Source organism: Epinephelus fuscoguttatus, linkage group LG13 (genome assembly GCF_011397635.1).
Source record: "Epinephelus fuscoguttatus linkage group LG13, E.fuscoguttatus.final_Chr_v1".
NCBI lineage: Eukaryota > Metazoa > Chordata > Actinopteri > Perciformes > Serranidae > Epinephelus > Epinephelus fuscoguttatus.
In genome coordinates, this window is record NC_064764.1 from 18,758,350 (window position 1) to 18,780,537 (window position 22,188).

At 40.4% G+C, this 22,188-nt stretch overlaps 1 protein-coding gene across 1 annotated transcript in view; it reads right to left on the bottom strand.

Annotated features, from left to right (window-relative positions):
• Positions 1-439: 439 nt before the first annotated feature.
• tmem198a (transmembrane protein 198a) overlaps positions 440-22,188 on the bottom strand; it is a 44,483-nt gene continuing 22,734 nt past the window's right edge. The window contains exons 3-8 of the mRNA XM_049594084.1: positions 19,736-19,993; positions 14,472-14,710; positions 13,142-13,354; positions 11,805-11,928; positions 6,651-6,952; positions 440-5,432 (exon numbers count right to left, since the gene is read on the bottom strand). Coding sequence (XP_049450041.1) covers positions 5,283-5,432; positions 6,651-6,952; positions 11,805-11,928; positions 13,142-13,354; positions 14,472-14,710; positions 19,736-19,874 — 1,167 coding nt within the window. The 5' untranslated portion in view covers positions 19,875-19,993 and the 3' untranslated portion in view covers positions 440-5,282. The remainder of the gene's footprint in view (positions 5,433-6,650; positions 6,953-11,804; positions 11,929-13,141; positions 13,355-14,471; positions 14,711-19,735; positions 19,994-22,188) is intronic.

Here is a 22,188-nt window from a genome sequence, read left to right on the forward strand (position 1 = left end):
ATGTTCTCCTCTTTAACCTCTGCTCATTAGCATTCCTCTGATAGCGTCTGTGCCTTTGCATCAGTTCCTTTATGAACTGTTTCCACCCACTGCATTCATCATCTGATGTGGGCTGTGTTAGCTTTCGAAAATGATACCAGCATTCCCAGCCAGGCATAACCGTCCTCTGTTAGCATTTAATTCACTTTTATAGAGAAAATAGGAGTTGCCGCCCTGCTGAAATTATCAGTAACAGGACTCATCTTGGCGCAGGGGAAAGCGAACAATGGCTTGTTAATGAGCAGGCCTTGGTCGTGCTTTGTTTCCAGCGGAAAGCAGATTAGCACAGCATCAAGAATAATATAGTGTGTGCGGTTTGAGTCTGAAGTCAGTGGACTGAAAATGTCAGCAGAGATAAAAAAAAAAAAAAAAAAAAAGTGGAGGAGAACAGAGAGATAGAGAGAGAGAGAGAGAGAGAGAGAGAGAGAGAGAGAGAGAGAGAAATGCAAGATACAGTGAAGGCAGTCAATGAATGCAAGAAAGAGAGCAAGACCAGGAGGGTGGCACGGGGAGACAACAAGAAAGGGAGAGAGCGCGCAAATGTAATGAAAAGGTTATTTGGAGACACAGACGAAAAAGACACAAGGAAGATTTAGGGAGAGATAATTAGGCGGAACAAAGAAAGAGCCACAGAGGCAGAGAAAGTCAGAGACAGTCATTTCACTGCTTCGCCAGTAATTGGTGGAGCAATGTTGATCAGAACTTTCTGTCTCCATCATGGTTTCTTCGCAACTGCTGCCAATGGCAACAGCTTGCCAATTATTATAAGTCAATAAAAAACAGGGCAGAATGTTCCACTTCAGTTCCTTTAGATGGAGTCAGCTAACCTCTGTGACCTCTCCTCTATCAGCTGGTGGAAGTACATGTTAAAGCATTTAGGCATAAAAAAACGATGTGGTTCCTTTAGTGCTCTGTGGAGCTTTTTTTCCCCCAATTAGATTTGTGTTTGGCAGACTCACTGTTCAACAAGTAAAACCACAACTTACATACCATGTTCCATAACTGCTGCACTGTAGTTTATTATGAAGCAATGCAAATGTAGCCTGAAACCTCCTGTCAGACCCACTCGGTGCAAAGTGTTAGTGGCATAGAGGCATCATGAAGTTGGAGTCAGCCAGCCAACCAGATGCTCAGTTCTTCCATCTGTTATGTAACTCTTCCATAGTTCTTTATCATAGCTGAGACCTGCAGAGCTGTAAGAAGTATTATATAATGTTATAGTATATACTGTACAGCCCGACCCATGCTCATATTCAGATCTGGGAGCTTTAAAAAACCCAAAATGATAAATCAGCCAAAGGCATAGAGATCCCTTAAGATTTATTTTTTTTTAAGAATGGTGACCAACATACATACTGAGCTGGACATTTTACAATAATAATAAACTTGTCAGTGCTCTCTGTTAGACAAACTATGTAATGGCAGCACTGTTTTACTGTATTGTAATAGCTGGTTTTAGTATCACTGGCCAAACAAGCAAAAGGAAGTTTGTTCTCTGAAATGTGAATGAATGTAAAATCTAAGTGTGTGTGTGTGTGTGTGTGTGTGTGCCTCTGAGTGTATGATATCTTTACTCATGAATAGTCTGTATACATAAATCACTATGTAGGAACAGCAGAGACAAACAAGACCATTAGATTGTAGAATCACAATGTTTATCATATTTTAGGTCCATATAAATTCATGCTCAATAATAATAATAATAATAATGATAATAATAATCAGGTGATTTGTACACATTTAAACAGGTTGGTAGGAAAATTAATTGCTGTCTCTTCTAAAATTGCAGAGCAATTATTGAGTAACCGATGGTTGCTGATAATCAGAGTCGAGGCTCAGTTTGTTTGCTGATTTTCAACATCACACGTTGAAACAGCAGGATGAGAAAGTGCATCCACCACCCAGCCAAATCAAAATAATTGGATGTACAGTAGCAACACAATATAAAACAGCTCTAATCCAATCAGCTGGATGAATGACAGAAGCGGTGTAAACGTGAAAGTAAAAGAAAACATTTTGTACATTTAAAAATTATTTACAGGTCAATATCTACAATAAGTGTTTCCCCCAATGTATATTCAGCAGTGACAGGCAATCACAAAAAATATAATAATAAAAAGAACTGACAATCTAATTATAATAATCCATTTGTCCCCAAATTACAAACAAGAGCAAGGCTAATGTTTCAAAATGATCTTTTTGTAAATTTTTGTCTTTCAAAAATGTAAAGACAGTCATGACGTTCTATCTCATGTAGGTCATGCCCTCTACTGGAGTCTATGGGTAATACTTTCCTCCAATCAGGAGCATGCATTGGGCCACTGAAGTTTGCATAAATGTAGCTGGCCAATCAGGACATGTTTACTCAAATATCTGTGGAGTGGGGTCAGTGTCAAAATTATGTTGAGCATTTATTCATTGAGCTCCACCCACTGTACCCATTGTGTCCACTAGAGGGTGGAGCCTGTGTGAGATAGAACAAAGGTTATAATATTGTAACCCTAGTTCTATTAGCATAGGCAGAGCCCTCTACCTAGTGCCTCCATTGCTCCTATGCAACTTGGCGAAGAAGGTGTAGGATGACTAATGACTAATACTTCCTTGTCTACTGTGGGCTACATATTTGGGTCGGCATTTCTTGACTGGCTGCCTACGTTTACGCAAATTACAGTGGCCGAATGGTTGCTCATGTTTGGAGGAGAATATTACCCACAGATTCCAATATAGGGCTCTGCATGAGCTAATAGAATATTGTAACCTCAAGCACACTACAGTAAAACCCCAAGAGAAGACCCACACAAGACTGAAGTGTAAGCGAAACCCCAAATAAGACCCGAGCAGCCACTACTGCAAAACATTATTGGGGTAAACAGTGATACAGCAGAATAGGAGGTGAGTTAGCATAATGCGTGTCAAGAGGAGGGAAAATATTCAAATGCCTTTCAAAGCCCTTTACCTGGACAGCGTAAACAGAGATGGAAGAGAAGAGAAGAGAAGAGAAGAGAAGAGAAGAGAAGAGAAGAGAAGAGAAGAGAAGAGAAGAGGTGTGTTAAGTTGGACCTATTCTCTCTGGCAGAAAAGGTTACAGTTGGTCCTTTCGAGATTCACTAATGTACTATAATCATTTTAAAAAACTGCACTGAGGTGATGTTTCTTTCCTGTATACTGTTGATACTGAAACATCCTTCCACAAGTTTAACTTCACTGTGGATTTGTGCAGCCTGGGACCAACAAACCATCAATGGAAATCTGATGTTTTCACATGACAACAGTGACACATCGAAACACTGACACATTGTAAACAGTTACACAAGGATTCTCATGCAGTAATGGGTTATGGTGAGAATGGTTGGTCCTCCAGTGTCAAGCCCGTCACATCCCATCAGGTATGCAGTATTTAAGTACAGTAGTGTGGGATCTTTTTTTTTTATCTAAACCTCATGAACTACACTGCCTCAATTCCAAAGAAGTTTAAATAAAACAAAAGTAGTTTCATTGTACTGAAAATACCTCCTGTACAAATCTAACTTCCTTCACCATTCTGGATGGTCAGAACAACAACATCAGCGTTCGGCGCACAACTGAATTTAAAAGCAACTCACACGCAAATGCATGTAACACACAAACGTATGCACACATAAACACTAAGTCTAGAAAAAAAGGTCCAGCGGTAAACATTAGAGGGCGCCATTTGCAAATGATTTCATCTTTTCACTGTGTCTCATCCTTTACAAGAGATTATCTTCCTCTTCCTCCCTTTTTTTTTTATCATTAACAATTCATCCAAACCGTCAGACTGACATCTTTAACTGGACCAGTATATTGGCAAAAAAGAAGAAAAACAAAACAGCATGTTCCACATACATTACAATGAATCCCCCTCTCCTTGGCCAATATTTGGTGCAATCCATCACTTGCCACAGGGCTCCTGTGTCCACTCACACACACAAACACACTATATTTAACATTTTCACTGCCATGTATTGTCTCCTCCGAACTCTGAATTCCTGGATGATCAGTATCAGATTGCAGTTTCTTGTCTTTGTGCCTTAACAGCATGTTTAAACGGCTGATGGATTCAACAAAGGAACATGAGAGCACTTAGAAATGTGTCAACAAAGATAATTACAGTAGCTTACGGAAATGTTTTAAATTCAGTGGAGAGACGAAAGAGGAGGGGCGGTACGGACGTGTCTCCTGCTCCGTTGTTAAAACAGCTGGCGATCGAGGGCAAAAGGAGAGTTGCGACATGCAAGCATATTCCCCTTGGAAAATGGCACCAATGTAAGCGATGACACATGGAGGGTTCATGGGTGAAATGACATAAAAATTGTCTGCGGTGTGAACTCGGATCCCTATGCACACCTCAAAGCAGTCCCTGTTCTGCATTTTCAAGCAGCTGAAGAGTTGTGCTGTCATGTCTGGATTCACAGGCTGTCAGAGAAGATAACAGGCTAACTTCATGTACACATCACTTCACACATTGACCTTTCAGTGGAGAATATGATGAAGAAGAGCTGCCTTTCTGTTTCAGTTATAGCTGTGTTTTTTTGTTGGTGTTGTTTTTCTGTCATTTTCCTCAGAGCGCTCATGATAAAATCCTTGAAGCAAATTGTTTACTCCTTAATTGCCCTCAAACTAAAGATGCTGTTGAAGGTTTACTGAAGGTTGTGCTACCTTGACTCCATGAGAGCCATGTGATGTATTTTCATCTGAAATGGTGCAGCCCTCCTGTGGAGAAATTAAGGGTTTCATTCTTTCCCCCACTGCAGTCCCACTGGAAATGACTTCTTATGAGTTGCAGCAACCAGACGATTCTTAAACTCAAATGTTCAACAGAGATCTTTCAATCATCTCCCCACCAGACTGGTCCATTAGTTTCAGTGTTGTCCAGACTGGCAACCTAAGAGGTTTGACATACAGTATGACTCATGTTTTGACCAAGCAATCGGTTCTTGCTCCATCCAAAGGAATAGGCTCCGCTCTTGTGTCTAGACATTCATAAAGAACAAAACAGGACCAAACTGGCCAAATAAATACAACTTCTAACAGGTCTGAGAGGAGAGAACCAGTGTGGGGCTCACCACTTTACTGGGACATATTGAGTTCCTGTTGGGTTAATAGGCAGCTGATTAGGTTGGCACAGTGGGGTTAGGCTTTCCATCCCTAACTGTGACAAAGAGGTTTGAAGTGGCCTTGTGTGATTCTGTGTGTGTGGTCGGGTGTTTGTGTATTTCTCTGTCTCAAATGCGAACTGGAGGTCCGCTGGGAGCCGTGAGGGGCACTCGAGAGCCGCAGTCGTAGTCGAGTTCGGCCATCCGGGAGCGGCTCATCCGACTGTGGGAGTATGCTCGTCTGTCCGTTTGTCTGTCTCTGAAGCTCCTGATGTAGCTCTGTGGACAGACAGATGAAACAGGGTCGTGAAAGCAATTGTACAACTGATGATAAAGACAGGATTCGCCATTTTGGAAAGTACACTTACTCCCTTTCTTCCCAAGAGTTAGATAAGAAGATCAATACCATTCTGATATCTTGCTATTAAATAGAAAACTGGAGTCAGAAGATGCTTAGATTACCTCAGCACAAATACTGGAGGAGGAGGGAAACAGCTACCCTGGCTCTACCGAAAGGTAACAAAATCTACCAGCACCTCAGCAGCTCTACAGCTAACTGATGTGTGCAAAAAGTTCAGTGTAAAAACAAAACTTTGTTGTTTTACCCAGGGTCATTTGCAGTACTAGGCTGCATCTCTGCTTGGAGAACTGACCTCCCGAAGTCTGCTGGTTGCCGTGGAAACCTCACTGAGGCAACAAGACTTCATTGCTCCTGGCCAAGAGATAGTCCCACACTCAGTCTCCAGTAAGGCAGGCAAATTTTGTTGCCACCGAACACAGCCAAGCTAGCTGTTTCCAATCCTGACGCTAAGCTAAGCTAAGCTAATTGGTTGCTGGCTCTAGTTTCATACTGTACATTCCAACATGAAATATGGAAATATGGAGCCACATATTTTTGTATATTTGTTACTTCACCCACAAAATGACCACTCGTATATCAAGTAGTCATAATGTGCTACCTTGAAGTCACAAAGTCTTGCATGCCTCCACAGCATATTGATTTATTGATTACGTTTACCAACAGCAAAACTACATTAAAACATCCATATAAAAACTCTCCTGCAACTCATACAGTATAATCCAGGTCTCATTTATCCAGTAATTATCAGTCTGGCTTTGGAGAGAGCATAGATACGTTTCACTGTCAGTTCAGTTTTAAATAGTAGGGTCTTAGAAAAAATGCATGTGCTTGGGAAGTACTGAGCACACAACTGGATAAATGAGACTTGGATTATACTGCACGTGTTGTGTGAGAGTTTGTTAAAGTATGTTTTGACATAGTTTGCTGTTAAACCTGGACCCCAATCAATCACTAAATCAATATGTTTGCTGTTTTCTGTGGAGGCATGTGTTTTCTTCATAAATTCAAGAAAACATTGCTGGAGAGCTCATTACTGTTGTTTCTTGAAATCTTTTTGACAGCATGACATTTTGACTTTTACAGCCAGAATCTCAGCTTCATTTCATGTTATGAATAAGGAGGCTACTGCATCTTACCGGTGACAGCACATCTCCATCAAAGCGCCTTTTAGGGTTGGCCTTGCGGTGGTAGCCAGGTTCAGTCTGAGGAGGAGGGACTTTAGGTGGCTGAGAGCTCTGGGCTTGGTGATGAGGATGGGATGCAGCTGGGTGATGGTACTGCTGGTGGTGGTGGTGATGGGTGTGGCCTTTCTGCTTGTGGCTGGGCTTGTGGGTCTCTCGTTTTTTCTTCTTCTTGTTCTCCTTCTCCTTTTTCAGCCTCTCTTCCCGCTGTCGGATCCGCATGAGCTGGACCCTTCGCTGCTGTCGACTTAAAACCACTGGAGACAAAGAGACCAGAGATGTGATAAGGTGTGGGGAGAGAAGAAACGGTAGATAATCATAAGGGAGGGAGAGGATGATGAGGACAGTAGAACGCAGCCTTTATAGGGAAATAAAATTACATGATTAAATCAAGAGAAAAGGACAAATTCAGAATCACTCCGACTGACTATAAAACAGGAGAAACCTTCGATAAGATGTTTCTGAATATTTAAATCATCTTTGAAATGCTGATATGAACTATCCCTAAGGGAGTTATCCTACACTAAGTACAGGCTACATAAAGAGGAAAAAAAATGATATCCATTTCCTCACGTCCTTCATTCTATTCACTCCGTTGGCAGACATAATTTTCCTTGCTGCATGTACTCGTACTGCGCTGCTCAGTCTCCTGACATATTGTGAGTGGGTGAGTGTGTTTGTGTTATTTTCACACCCTCCCCAGCGAAGGATGTCCAAAATCCATCCTGTCTCGCTGTCCATTGATTCTACATATGATTATTTTTGGGTAAGTGTGTTTGTAAGCATTTTAATTCAGTGGTTTAATATGCAGCAGTGTCGGGGATCTGTTTTGTGTTCATTATGTGAGGTCAAAATGTTGCCGCAAGTACAGCGACCCCGCTGAACTTCATGAAGACAAGATGTACTGTATGCGTCACAGCTAACGTGTATGTGTGGGTGGGTGTGGAAGTGTTATGAGGTCTATTGTTGTTTCTTTGTGCGGGCGGACAGCTAACGAGGCACCATCTGCCAGGGAAACTGCTTAATGATACCCCCCTTTTCTTTTCCTCAGCTCACCCCATCTCAGGCCCCTCTGGCTTCATGCTATTGTGTGTGTGTGTGTGTCATCTTGTTCATCTATCTTTGTGAGGACCAAGGACCAGCTTTCCACTTTGCGAGGGAGGACATTTTGGCCAGTCTTGACCACTTTGAAAGGCTGTTTGAGAGTTTAGGTTTGAGATAGGCTAAGTGTTGGGGTTTACTTTTGTTATGATGATTCAGGTTAGGGTTAGTGCCTTGGGTATAAATTATGTGAATAGGGTCTCACAAGTGCGTGTGTGCATGTGGTTATATCTTCGTACATGCTACATAGTGAGGACCAGATATGTATTTTAGTAATACAGTGAGGACATTTTAGGATATAATTAGGTTAAGGTTAAGGCAAGGGGCTAGGGAATGGATTATGTCACGAGGGTCCTCACAAAGATACAAGTGCAAGAATGTGTGTGTGGGTGTTGAATCATTGTCAACACATGCAGACAACAAAAAAAAGAAAAATGACATGTGAGCATGTGCAAGCCAATTCATTCATGCCTGTGTCCTGCACGCTATTCAATCAGATGACAGACAGATGATTTTCCTTACTGCTCCACTTGGATGCCCTGCTTACCCATTGTGCCCCAGTTTATTACCCTCCACTGCCCTTCCCCCAGTACACCTGCTCCCTCTTTTCCCCTTATCCTGTCCTCTATCCATCTTTCATTGTCAGTACAATTTCTGTCAACATAAAGGACAAAAAAGCTGTAAATTTATATATATATATATATATATATATATATTCTTTTTTTTACAATAAAGTTACAATAAAGATTGCATGCTGTATATGTACATTTAAGGGGAGTTAAAGTAATATGACCCTTCCTGACCTGACTTCTATCACAAAGAAGCAGTAAATGCTATAATATTCACAGTTCTCTTCCTGGAGCCTCCCCCTCATTTTCCCCACATTCTTCTTCCTGATCACAGGCTGTATCTACGGCAACAAGCACGCAAAATTTTTGTTCCTTTTATTTTTTTGTGTGTCTTTTTTTCATTATCATCCTTCGCTACTTAAGTAATTTTTCTTTTCTTCTTCTCTTTATTATATCCCTCCTTCTGTGGGGGACCCTTTATGTGCCAAAACAATTCTCATTTTAACATATTTCACTGAAATCTATGTTTGAATTCATTTGTCTATGTGTTATTGTTTAACTGTAAGATAGGCCGGCCCGTTCTCATTCCAAGCTCTTCAAATACCGCCACTTTGTCAGAAAATGTCAGCGTCAGACACCAGCACACCAAGACACTCTTTGCGGTGGTATGATGTGCGTGGGAGGCAGCTATTGCTGACTGATGACTGATCTGCCACGCCTGCGACCAGCCAACCACACCAAGGCTGGTGGCCATGTTGTCAGGCGAGAACACTTTTCAGCACTGGAAATTCAACAAAATTTTTCTTCTGAAATCAGAAAAAGGCTCTAACATTACTGTATAGTGTAAATTTTAAATTGTAAATCAAAGTGTTCGATTTCAAAAATTTAGCTTTATTGCCTTTTTTTTTCTTTTTCTAAAAGTAATCAAAAACTAATCAAATACAACAAGTTACATTACTTTGGTGAAATAATTAAAACAGTTACATCACTTAAATTACTTCAATTATTTGAAAAGGGAAACTTGTAATTCCTAATCTATAGCCTACATAAAAAGTAACCTTTCTGTCACCGATAGCCAGATGCTAGAAAAAGAAGGCATTTTAGCAACTTTTTGTATTTTGACAAAGTGACGTGTCTTAAATTTTTGGAGAATCAGTCCCCTCTTACTGACAGTTTCAGCCTGTATCCCTTCCCTATGCCTCTGCCCTCATTCTAGGTCTCTTTACGTCACACCCAAATGCACATTTTTCAAAATAGCACTAAAATGCTTCTTCTATCTCTGTGCCCACACCCTCTGACTGGAAGCCACGACAGCCTGCTGTTTAATCCCATTATTTGAGGCCATGTGTGACTTCTTCTAAGACACTGTTTAACTCTGCATGTCATAAGCCAGCAAAGATCAAATGCGAGAGTTTACGTGTGTGTTTGTGTATTTGTGTACGAACAAACGAGATGTGTGCGTGTCACTTTTTCCTGGTATATTAGTGAGTGGGAGACTAAGCCTCAAAATATTTCTGTCTCTGTCTGAGGCTATTTGTGTGTATGAGTTGTGTGCATTTTGTCTGTGTGCTGTATTTACAGTGTGTGTGTGTGTGTGTGTGTGTGTGATCTTGCCATCTGTGTTGTGGTTGCTTTCAAAACAGATTAAGTCTGAATACACCAACTTTCATGTTGTTGTATTCAGACTTTCCCTCTCTCTCTCACACACACATGCACAGACACACACAGTGTTCCTCGCCCTCACAATGTTTGTGATGTCTTAAGCTGCCAATAAAACTGCCTATTTAATAAAATTAGGATAGATTTGTCAGTCTTGATCAAATGGCACCACTTTGTAGTGGCCTTTGTGAGATCGATACTGACTCAAGCCTCATCATCATTTTGTTTACTTGACATGCTTACTAAGTATCTAAGATTGAAGTTAAAATCAACTTCACAGACAGACATACATGTTTGTGTGGACATTTATCACTTATAACTGCGTTGAATGCACCCTTAATTAAACATCCCATGCACAAACTAAAGCATATGCACATACACACTTCCTACAGCATGGTATACCAGCAGGAGTCCTTCATTTGTTGCTGTCATGGGTGATATAAGTGGTAAATACCGTGAATAAGAATATGAATTTAAAGCTGCACACTATACAACATGTGCTTCCAGAGGTCTGCACCAGCCTTGCCTGAAGCTTGTGGCTGTGGCCTACATTGCCATAAAGCTACAGTGGACACACTGAGGTGAGCACCACCTCTCTCGTTTCTGAGCAGAGGAGCAGAATCTGTTTCAAACTGCAGCTTTATTTCAGCAGTAAACTACTACACCCAAATTTAGTGCAAATGCAACTTACTCTTTATACATAAGATATGTGCATTTTTATGAATTTGTTAGCTTTTATGATGTTTTTATTAAAATCCCCACGGAAAAAAGATCAAAGTCTGCTGCTTTCTTACATGTCCCCTCTGCCTCAGACATTCTTATTTTCCCCAGGTCCCTGAATTTTTATGGGATTTTCCAATCCTGCCATCCCCTTTGTCTAGCAAATGTCCCTGGCGTATTTTTGCCTTTCCACCTGACCCCCACACCTGCAGACCTGCTCCCAATTCCCTCAGCAGCTCCTCAGTAGGCCTTTATCCATTTCCCCCTGCATGTGCTTGTGTGCTGTCTCTGCCCATTTCTGTAAATCCGCCCATGTCTGGACCTGCTGCCTGTTTCTCACCTGTCTTTGACCACTTTTGGATTTGTTTGCTTCCTTGGGCTGGCTTCAAATTGCTGAGTAAGCCTGTTTTTGACAAGAAACTCTGGTAGCATGTCTTTATTCGACGTGCTCTGCCTACAAGTGTCTGCATTTGAGTCCTCAGCTCCATAGGTGTAGATTTTGGACATGTACATTTGTCCCCCTCAGTAAAAAAAAGTAGTTAATGAGTTATATTTTGACAGAATTTAAGATATTTACATCATAGTTAAGTGTCTGATTCTCAAAAATTTCTTGCAGAGGATCCCGTTTTATATGTATCCACCCTAATGTTAAAACAAAACCTATACCCTTGCTCAGCCCTGTTTTCATTACTGTGACAGCTGCATATTTTTTTTACACAACATCCAATTACCAATGCAAAGGAGCAACCAACAGTTAAAGAGTTTTTCTGGTTTAGGATAAGGTCAGTGTTCTGGCTGTTCTTTCGCTTCATTATTGTAATTGGTTTCCATGGGTTATACTGTAAGGTAAACATCTCATTAGATGAAATAATTTTGTGGCTGTTGAAACACTAATGTATTCCTGCACTTCAATCGTGTTTTGTACACTGGGTCATGACCCCTATACAGTTTTAAAAAATGATTCCAAAATATGGTGGTCCAGCCACAAAAATATGGGTATCCTAAATTAGCTTTAATGGTAAAAGATGTCTGGTTGTGTGTGTAAAGCAACATCACTCACCTTCTGTGTGAGAAAATCCCTCTGCGGTGACTTTCCATTGGATCAGCACGCCAAGGAGGGCCAGGACAGGCCACACCCCCAAGATGACCCAAGTAAACCAGCACACTGGCCTCTTTGGTGCCACCTGCAAAGATTACACAGAGAATTTTAGTTTAATAATTTAATTTGACTGTCAATGTTGTGCTAAATAAGTGACTCCTCACGAAATTATAATACTTTTGTCTGATTCTCAAAACCTCTTTAGAGTTTCAAGAGTTATTCTTACACAAAAAAAAAACACAACACATAAAACACACAGATATACCAATACAAACAGGTCGAGTCAAGGAGTTTGCCACAGTTGCTCCAGCAGGGCTCCCACGTATCTACATGCAAAAGTCTGTGGGCTTAGTCAAATAAAACTTGTGAAAGAGGGCCATTCTGAATACTGAACCTCACCCATTCCTTGTTGAGTAAATAAAAGAGGTCAGAACGGTAAGCTGAACATTTTATAAAGGTTGAAAATTAAATTAACGATGGGGCAACAAACCAAACACAGGCCGTGACAAACTGAATTAAAGACCTTAATAAATAATTGGATGAACTGAATAAATTCAGGGCTTCCACACAGGGCATGAAGGGTCACTTAATTATGTGATGTGTTTTAAAATGATGCAAATTATTTGCAGGGGCTATTTTCTGTTGCCAGACCACAGCCCAACTGAGCACCTGTGGGAGATGTTGGACAGACATGCACTATTCACCAGCAGCAACAACAAATCAAATGAGGGAAGAGATTTTGAATTAAGCCGTTGCAGGCAACACAGTGTGCAGGATGTTTTCATGGCTATATTGGATTTACAATATTTTTGCATTAGTTCTGTTAGCGATTAGTTCACTGATTTAGCTGAGAAACAGACATTTCCATTTGGGTATCCTATCTTCAGATGGGTTTTCAATTGAATTTGTTTGAAGTTGACTGTATTTATATATATCATTATAACAACATAAAATGATACATACTCCAAATGAAGATTTTATTCATATTATCCATGCCTTACTCAGCCTGTCTTTCCCTTATCTACTCACATATCAAAAGCACCAACCTCCCATTTCTCTGAGAGATTTTATCTATTGGCCTACCCAACTGTCTTTCTGTCTCACTGTCACACAAACACACGCATGAAAATTGCTGACCGAGGCAAACAGTGCAATAACAAAACCCAGGGACAAAGTAATGATGTACCCACCTTCAAACACATAGACACACTGACAAAAAAAAACATGCCTCAAGGTGACTTCAAATGCCAGTAACAGTTTACACAGAAATGCGCAAACAAACACACCAACAAGCTTACCCTCAGTCTCTCGTAGACGTAGTGTACCAAGGCGAACAGCTCTATAAAGTAATCCACGGTCACGGTGATAATGGCAGAGCCGAATGTGGCGGTGGAGAAGGTGACGAAGCAGCGCTGCCATTGAAGAGTGAGGACGGCAAATAGCGTCCCAGAACCCAGGAGAATACCCAGAGGAACCCAGACTGTTCTGGGGTGGTAGAATTCCTCCATAACCTTGGAGAGAGAGAGGAGGATTTCACTTTGGCACTAAGTATTTTATTTTCTTTTACTTTTTATTTTTGTTTTAATGAGCAGAATTAGAGCCCCTTAGGGCCACATCAACATTTATGATATCAAAAACATGTTCAACATCAAATTAATTTGAAAACAATTGTTAAAGGTAGCAAAGTAAAACCAAAACAAGAGTTTGCCTCAAGTTTAGTAATGGCAAACTCTGACATGCATATGGGCACTACAGCTCATAACTCAGTATCTTTCATTAAAAAAAGTCAAAATCTATCATTTTAGCTAATACCCCTTATGCTTCTAAAAATTAAACCTGAAGGCCTGCCTTGTGGTGTGGCTGAAAGTCACTTGTACAGTATTACTTTGAGTTGAGGTTTTAAGTGCTACTGGACTGATTTTTACTTGGCCAGTGAACTACTTTTCTGGCACGTCAAATGGTCTGCATTTATATGGCACTTTTCTAGTCTTAGCAACCACTTAGAGTGCTTTACAACCCAGGCACCATTCACCTGTTCATTCATACACTAGTGGACGTAGCTACCATACATACTCTGCTCATCAGAGCTCATCATTCACACACACTCAGACAATGATGGCACAGTCAATGGGAGCAATTTGGGGTTCAGAATCTTCCCAAGGATACCTCAACATGTAGACTGCAAAGGCCAGGGATTGAACCATCAACATTTAGACTGGTAGACGACCACTCTACATCCTGCTGCACAAATCAATACCGAGCTAAATAGAAAGCTAGCTAGCTTTTGTTTCTGCCTATCCACTAATATGCCAGATGATTATATTGGCTGATGGACATTGCCATTACTGCTGTAAGCTACTAATTTAAAGGCATTTCTTCTACAGATCCCCTGGACATACATTTCTAGGTAAAAACTTTCCAAAAGTGTAGCCTAAAAAGCCTCTCCTGTGAAAATAGCCCAATGCCTTATTTGTAAAGATCATTCGTACGAACATGTGAAAGATGCTTTTACACATGCAGCTGTATCATTTATCCTAATGTGCCTATTGTTTATGTTATTTTATTTGAGATGTTGTACAAAAATGCAACATAAATCTAAATGCTGCCCAATCAAATGTTTCCCCTCACCACCAGTGAAGCCACTCCAACCAGCAGGCCCAGCAGCAGGCCCACCATAAACAGCCCCACGCTGCGAACCAACATGGTCACGAGGCCACACAGGGTCCCGATGCCCAGGCCGATGCCCACTGACGCCTCTACGCTCAGCTGAGTGTCCATCACCCTCTCCTTGTAGCACAGCATGAAGATGACCACTGAGCCAAACATTAGGCCTGTGAGGAACAATACGGCCTTGAAGCATCGATAGCCTGGAGGGGAAATGAGGAAAAAAACACGCTGTGAGGTTATGTGGAGCATACAAACGCTGGTACATCCTGTACCTGTGTGTGTGTGTGCATGACTCAGTTTCTCTTCAAAAACACACGCAACAAGCAGTGCTTTTGAATGATACAGTGGAATCGACCTGAAGAGGTGCCAAGCTCAATCGATCAGCACCATCATTCATGCCAAAAACATACCAAGACCAGTGTACAACAAGAAAAACAAAATATAACAGACACAATATGTGTTTAGGAACCATTCTCTAATAGAGTATATGTTATAAACATCGCAAGCAACCTTTTACAGCCTTGCAACATTTGGACTGCGAGGCTATAAAACACTTTAGCTAACGGTTAGCATCCTCCAACCAGATTTCTCTTTTTATCTAGCTCTTTATTTCATCTGGCAGATCCCACCAATCAACGTTTTCACCACTTAACTTGCTTCCTAGAAAATGCCTGCAGTGCATCTGGATGAAAATCTGTTCACTAAATCCGTATTGCCTTTAAAATGTGCGCTTGATGGATGATTGTGCAGACGTAGCAACACACAAATGGTTTGTGACTGATATATAGAGGATAATAAAGTATGAATTGACTGGCAATTCAACTATAAGTTGCTACTGAAAACTTTTTTACAAAGTGGGGCACATACTTGACCTCTGATATAACTTTTTCTATGTTTATATTGTCTGGTTTTCTAACTTTTGTTGATTAAAGGTAGATAGCTACCTCTCGATAAATAAAAGAGTGTTATCATAAACAGTGAATAGGGATAATGCACAATGAAAAGCAAAACAATAAAAAGCAGTCTTCTGCGGTGGGTGAGGGAGGCATTTCTTCATTATGAGCAGATAAACTGTCTCTATAAACCTTTATGAAACTGCTTTAAAATATGATAATCATCGTATTACAAAAGGTCATCCGCATTCATTAGTCAACAGGCCGGCTGAATAGAACAGCTGCTCTCAGTCTACTTTTTTTTTTCTTTTCCCGTCGTAATGGTCCCTCCTGTCCTTGGCTTTCATTCTTTTTTTATCTCTCACCAGTTTGTTTCCATATTAATGTGCTTTACTGCAGCACAAATGGGGAGAAAAAGAAAGAATTAAAAGCTTAAATATCAACAGTTAAAATCTCCCTGGCCTTTGTTTCTATGTTTATTATTAATGTTTGCGTCTCCCTTTCTTTTTGCCCTATATCTCCTTCTTTCTCTCTCTGACCGGACTCTGTCTCGAGGGCAACCAACATCAGATTGTTATCTGTGTGTAATCAGGCATTGCACAGCTGAGCCAAACAATACCCTTCCTCTCTTCCAACCCTCTGCCCGTGCTCCTCCGTCGTGACCATACCTCATTTATTTGATGCACTTCTCCTGGCTTTCTTTACTTCCTTCTACTCAACCCTGTGTTTTCCTCTGTATCTTTCAGCCACCAGGTCTTTAAATAAAAAGTGTGGTGAAAGCCTCTGTATTTTTTACAGATGCTTTCTGTCTTCTGTAACAGGATGCCTGAATGAATTGTCTAACATGGAGTAACTGGCGTATTTCAAAAGCATCTAAAGCCACGAGAACATTTGTTTGGTCAGCGGCTGTCACAAATTCCCAACGCTGTTCTTCCATATCAGCCACCATCAATCAATAAATACATTTTGAAAAATCATGCCTCTCCTTCACTGCTCCTGATCTCCTGATCCTTTTTCCTTGCCCACTTTTCATTGACCCATCCATTCCTGTCCTCTCCCTTCCTCAGTCTCCCCCACTGTTCCACCCCTCCTACTCCCTCTTTTGTTCCTTGTTGCTTCCCTTACTTTTCCTCCAGCCATCAAACCCTCCATCCCATCTGTTCGCTCTGGCTTATTCAGCGCTTGTCTGCCTCCCTTGCTCTCTCTGTTCCTTTGCCTCATCCAGCTTGTCCCTCTAACATCACTCATCGTTTCTACTGCAACTTTGTTGTTGTTTCTTTTTCGAGATCAAATAAATGACAGCTAACCTTTTCTTCTCAAGACCTTGGAACTAATCCAAATTCTACAGTTGCAAGAGGCATCTATCAGCAGGGGGATTCAATTTTCAGACTGCAGAAATGCCATTTCAAATGTGACTGTGGGGTTTCTGAGAATTGTCAACTATATGCATTGTATCTCATTTGCAGAACAGGGATTTTGTTTGGTTACAGAGCAAGTTCTGGCACTGAGGGTGAATATGCAGCTCTCGTTTTTCAGAGTAGACTGTCACACAAACACAGAAACAAATAGACAACAGATGGTGAAGGACCGAGGAGCTTAAGTATTTGATGTAAATTGACGCCATTCTGTCTTTTAATGTGACTCTTTGCTTTTAATGTTTTGGAGGCATATATAAAAACTGTTTTAATCAGTGCTGATTCTCTAAATTGGAGTTTTTATCAACTGGAGGACTTTCAGAGCTGGTGTTAATTAAGCAGACACAGAAAACTTTAACAACTTGGTAAATGCAATTATTTCATTGTTGGCATACTAATGCTAGCAGCATACTCCAAGTACAGCTGAAGCTTATAAAGTGCATTTAAAGTGGGATTTGTCTGGCACCACCCTACGGGCAAACTTGACATTTTCTGCCCTACTAGTGGTGAGGATCTAGGAATAGCAATGTTCACTACATATTTTTTTATCCATCCAACAATTTTATCTCATGGCTGTGAGTCCGCTGTGGTCTTGTTGCATGCTGTCAACTTTGTAAAATAAACTTGTTGGGCAACCTGTTTGTGATGCGGAGACTGACATCTATGCTTTACCAAGACATATACAGTGAATGTTAATGCTGTCTGTATGCTTCAGTGGGTCTCTCTCTGTCTATTTGTATGCAACACATCTGCTACGAGCTTCAACATACATCAATATTCACCCAAAAAGAGTCCAGAGGTTGCTTTCAAGAAATTGTAATTCTATATATTTTCTACACAACATATTTTCTACACAACATAATTCAGTATTTTTGATCTGTCAATTTCCCTGTACATTATTGTATGGCTCTAATGCTTACAGTATGTTGAGTTCCTGTTTAGAAATCAAAATGTCAATAAAAGTATGTGTAAATCCACTGTGATGGTAATTGCAACAAAGCATGGCGGTCAGGGTTGCTGATGCAAACCATGTCGCTGGAACAGAGTGCAAGTGTCCCTAGTAAAGGCAAATAATAACATTTAAAAACTATTTCTATGCATCTGATTCTGCACACCTACAGTCCTTGCAAAGCTGTCATTAATTCACACAGCCACGGCGTGATGAAAATCCCTGCCACTGCCTGTTTAACTAGAAAACAGCTGTGAGTAAATGATTACACAGGCCCATAAGCCAACCCAAGGCAATTTACTAATATTAATTATACCTTTGTACAAAAATGCACGAGACACTTTGAATGCAATGTCACTGTTTGAGGATTTTTATGTGATTTTGTCAATCTCTATCCAAGTGGGAATACAAATTTTAATCCATCATTTTTTGTTGCAACAAAAACAAGTCTAATGTAAAAAGCCTGTAACCATTCACAGCATCTCGCTCTCTCTCTAATTATTTATTGATTACACATTCCTGTAATGACTTAACATCCAAACTCATTAGGATGAGCCCTTAATACTTGTAATGCAATCAAACACAGTCATTCACTGGGCACAAAATTAAGCCGCAAGTAAGGACTCTGCATTTTACCATATGAATAGACCCATGCATTAAGTATGAGTCTGGGCATTTGATGGCAAAGAGGAATGGAAGAAAAAAACCCCAAACAAAACAAAAAAGAACCAACAGGGGTCCACTGCCAGTTAGGCCTGGTATTTTTGATTAATTGCAAATCTCTGTGCTTTTTTTTTTCTTTCAGTAGTGCTGTTGCAACATTTAGTTGAAAGAAACGGGAACATGCCTTTGAATAAGGCGCAGAATATATTTTTTTCCACTTTAAAAGGCAGCAGGCAGTCCAATCCTTTTAGTATGTATGCTGATGACAGCAATTGCGGATAGGGTGCAAGGGTAATGAATATTCAAGGATTTAATAGGATGTCATTCTAAGGAAACATATGAACATATAGCCACAATAGCATTGTCTGTAGGAATCAGATTTCATTACTGATTCACATAGCCAGAAACAAGACAAGCTCTCTGTACTGCTCTTAAATCAATAATATCATACGCCAACAGAGCGGAATGAACTAGAAATTAGGTTTCAGGGCTGCATGTTTTAGCACTTTCCAATTATTTCTTGGCACTTACACGTATAGGAAATATATCTCAGCTACATGTCACTCTCCAGTGTTTCCAACCTGTCTCTAATTTTTTCTACTGGCAGATTTTTTTCGGTTATACTTGATACTTGATGTGATATATTTTCCATATTTTTTTTTACAGTATTACTTTAATGTTTTCATTGTAGGCTAATGTTCCTCTATTCTGCATTGATTTTTGCAATACATGCTTTCCTTGCTAATTCCATTTTCTCTTAATATGTTTATGTTGTGGATCAATTCCCTGATTCTTTTTAGATTTAATAATTAATGCCTAGGATGTCCAGTTTGGGGCTTTATAGTTTATTTTTTAGATGAGCACAAACTTATGTATGAATGCTATTTATGTATTTTGACATTATTCTGTAAAGCTAATGCTAGAGGAATAGTTTGACATGCTGGGTAATATGCATACTTGCTTTATTGTTAAAACTGAACAGGAAGCATTTAGTTCCCGTAGGTTCTCTATATAAAATGGGACTGGGATAAAAAGACACTCAGACCACTTGTGCCAATAATAGAGCAGCAAAAGTACTCTAACTAATGGTGGAGAGCTTTTTGCAGCTGACAGGCAAAAGTGGCAAGTTGTATTTTTAACAGACTTACACACCCCATTCTGAAATAACACTAGAACACGTTTCAAACTTTTTGTGAAATCACATTTTTCAGAGATCCCATTAAATGCAAGAGAACTTTTTAGGTGCGTTTTGGTGAGTAACAGCTCAGCGTGTTCGAGGAAAGCTTTTAGTACATCATTACTCACCAAAGAAGCAGTAGATGATTCCAAAGAGGCAGCACATGGAGCAGACCACTGAGGGAACGATCTCATATCTCCTCTCAATCTCCTGGTCGCACTTCAGCCCCACCTCAGCCAAACCCAGCAGTTGGCTGGTGGAAGTCATGGTGACTGAAGTGAAGGGAGGTGGCGTGTAGGAGAACAGAGGAGGGCAGGGGTGAGGGGTGGAGGGGATGTGCAGGGGCGGACTGGATCAGTGGGCGTCACCCATTAGGACATGTCTACCTGCAAACAGGAAGTACGGAAAGAAAGAATGGTGGAGAGAGAGGGCGGGAGTGAGAATGAATGAAAGAGTGATTATTGATTGCTCATTTTAAGTAATCGGCTGTGAGTGTTGACGGAGCAGTAAGCATGCATTACAAGTTTGAAAAAAAAAAAAGAAACATCTCAGCACAGCATGGCTGCTCTGACAACTACTGCTGCAGCTGAAATGACTGCATACTAAAATATAGCAATTCAGCCACTATTATTCACTTGGATATACAGTAAGGAGGTTGCAACAAATTGCTGCCAACAGTTGGGAAAGTATTTGACTGGTAGTAGAAGATCTGCAGCGCACACATAATGGTTGCCATGGAACGATCACCAGAATGCATTTGCATACATTTGCATGTTGTGGGAAATTGTGGCACAAGACTGTGTGTGAGCCTTGTGTTTGTGCCGCAAAGCACAGGTTTTTCCAAAAACTCCCTTAAACGTTTGCATCTCTGCTTAGTCCCGATCTGCCGCTGCTCTAATCACCCACTTGAAATAATACATCAGCAAATACTCACTCACTGCTGCTATATCAAGAAAGACTGGTACAAAGTGATGCTGCAGTAATGACCTTGTATCATGTTTCACTACTGTTATGAAACAGTCACCCAGAACAAAAATAATAGAGTATTACATGTATTGAATGTTCATGCTGCAAAAAATGAATATAATGGTTTGCACATGGGCATTTAGTGCAGCATATGCTAGAACTTTAGTAAATCATACATTATAAAGCATTATAAAGCAAAAAAAACCTGAGTATGATAGTTAAAGTCTCACAACATGAGTAAGTCAGGAGGATGTTTGGTGGATCTTAAAGGGGTTTGACAAGGTAAAGCTGAGACATTAGAGCAAGTCTGTGACAGAGATAAAAGAATGAATCATCCTTCAAGATTGTCCTTCAATACAGCATTAACAATGTAAAGGAAATACTACTGGAACGTATGCTTAAGTGTAAAAACAATATAAAACTAGAGACCATCTTGCAATGGGATCACAACAGCCGCAATACAACAATCTGTGACTTAAATGAATGTGGTCCAGGGACTTAAAGTGGGGAGGGGGGGGGGTCAATGGCCTCTTCACTACTACCTGTTCCCCTGTTTCCAGTCATTTTGCTTTGAGTGCACCTAATGGCAGCTTCAGGGACTGAAAAATGAAGCCAACGTGGAAGTGCCCAAAACTGTAGTTCTCTTAATGGCCACTTGAGACTGGCTCCGGAAGCCAGTCAGTCCCCATCGACCCCCATATTAACAATACCCAACATTCTTGTAGCCTGGTACAATAAATGGTTTAGTCTCTACAGCTAATTCTAACACTCATGACAACTGTACAGGGGTTGAATTTTTATATAACTCATCAATCTATGTTTTATTAAGACTTAAAGTCACACATAATTGCGTTGTTGCCTTCACTTGTTGCATTGGTTAGGTCTGGGCAGAGTGAGGTGGATCATTCCTCCGCTATCCTCGGTGACACAAATTTGAATAGCACAAACCCCACCTTCATTTTGATCTCAACAACATATCTGTAAAGTTACGTGACTGCGTCTTGCATGGCTGTGACGCTCGTTGATAAAATCTGACCACATGCAGACAGCCGTATCAACACCTGCTTGAATATTCAAATAGCTTTTGTGGTAGTTCCCATTTCAACTGGTTTCACAAAAACCACATTCTGCCACGATGACACACACACAGACTCACATGGTGAAAACAATAACAGCTGATGCTTGTCATGGCTGGTAAATATGAGCAACTGAAAGCCTATTTTGGATGATACTATTATGGAATATCAGGAGCAACAACTCTTAAGACGTAGGTCTATAAGCGCAATAATCTTCTCCATTTGGAAGGGAAAACTTATGAGACAAGACCAGCGTGACCACAGCGTGACTACATATCCAATAAAAAACAAAAAATCAATAAATAATCTGGACTGCAGTGTTGTTTGTTATTCTGAATAAAAGCAATTTGACTGATTGTAACCTCTAGTAAAAGCATACATTGTGTTCATCAACCTAACCCAACACAGTTTTAATGTAAAAGCATCCTGCACCAGAAATTCAGTATTATTACCTACTGTATATAATTAGACTCCACTGACTATATTTAATTGACTTTAATTTGTAAATGATGCCATGGGGCAGCTTTCGCTATTACACT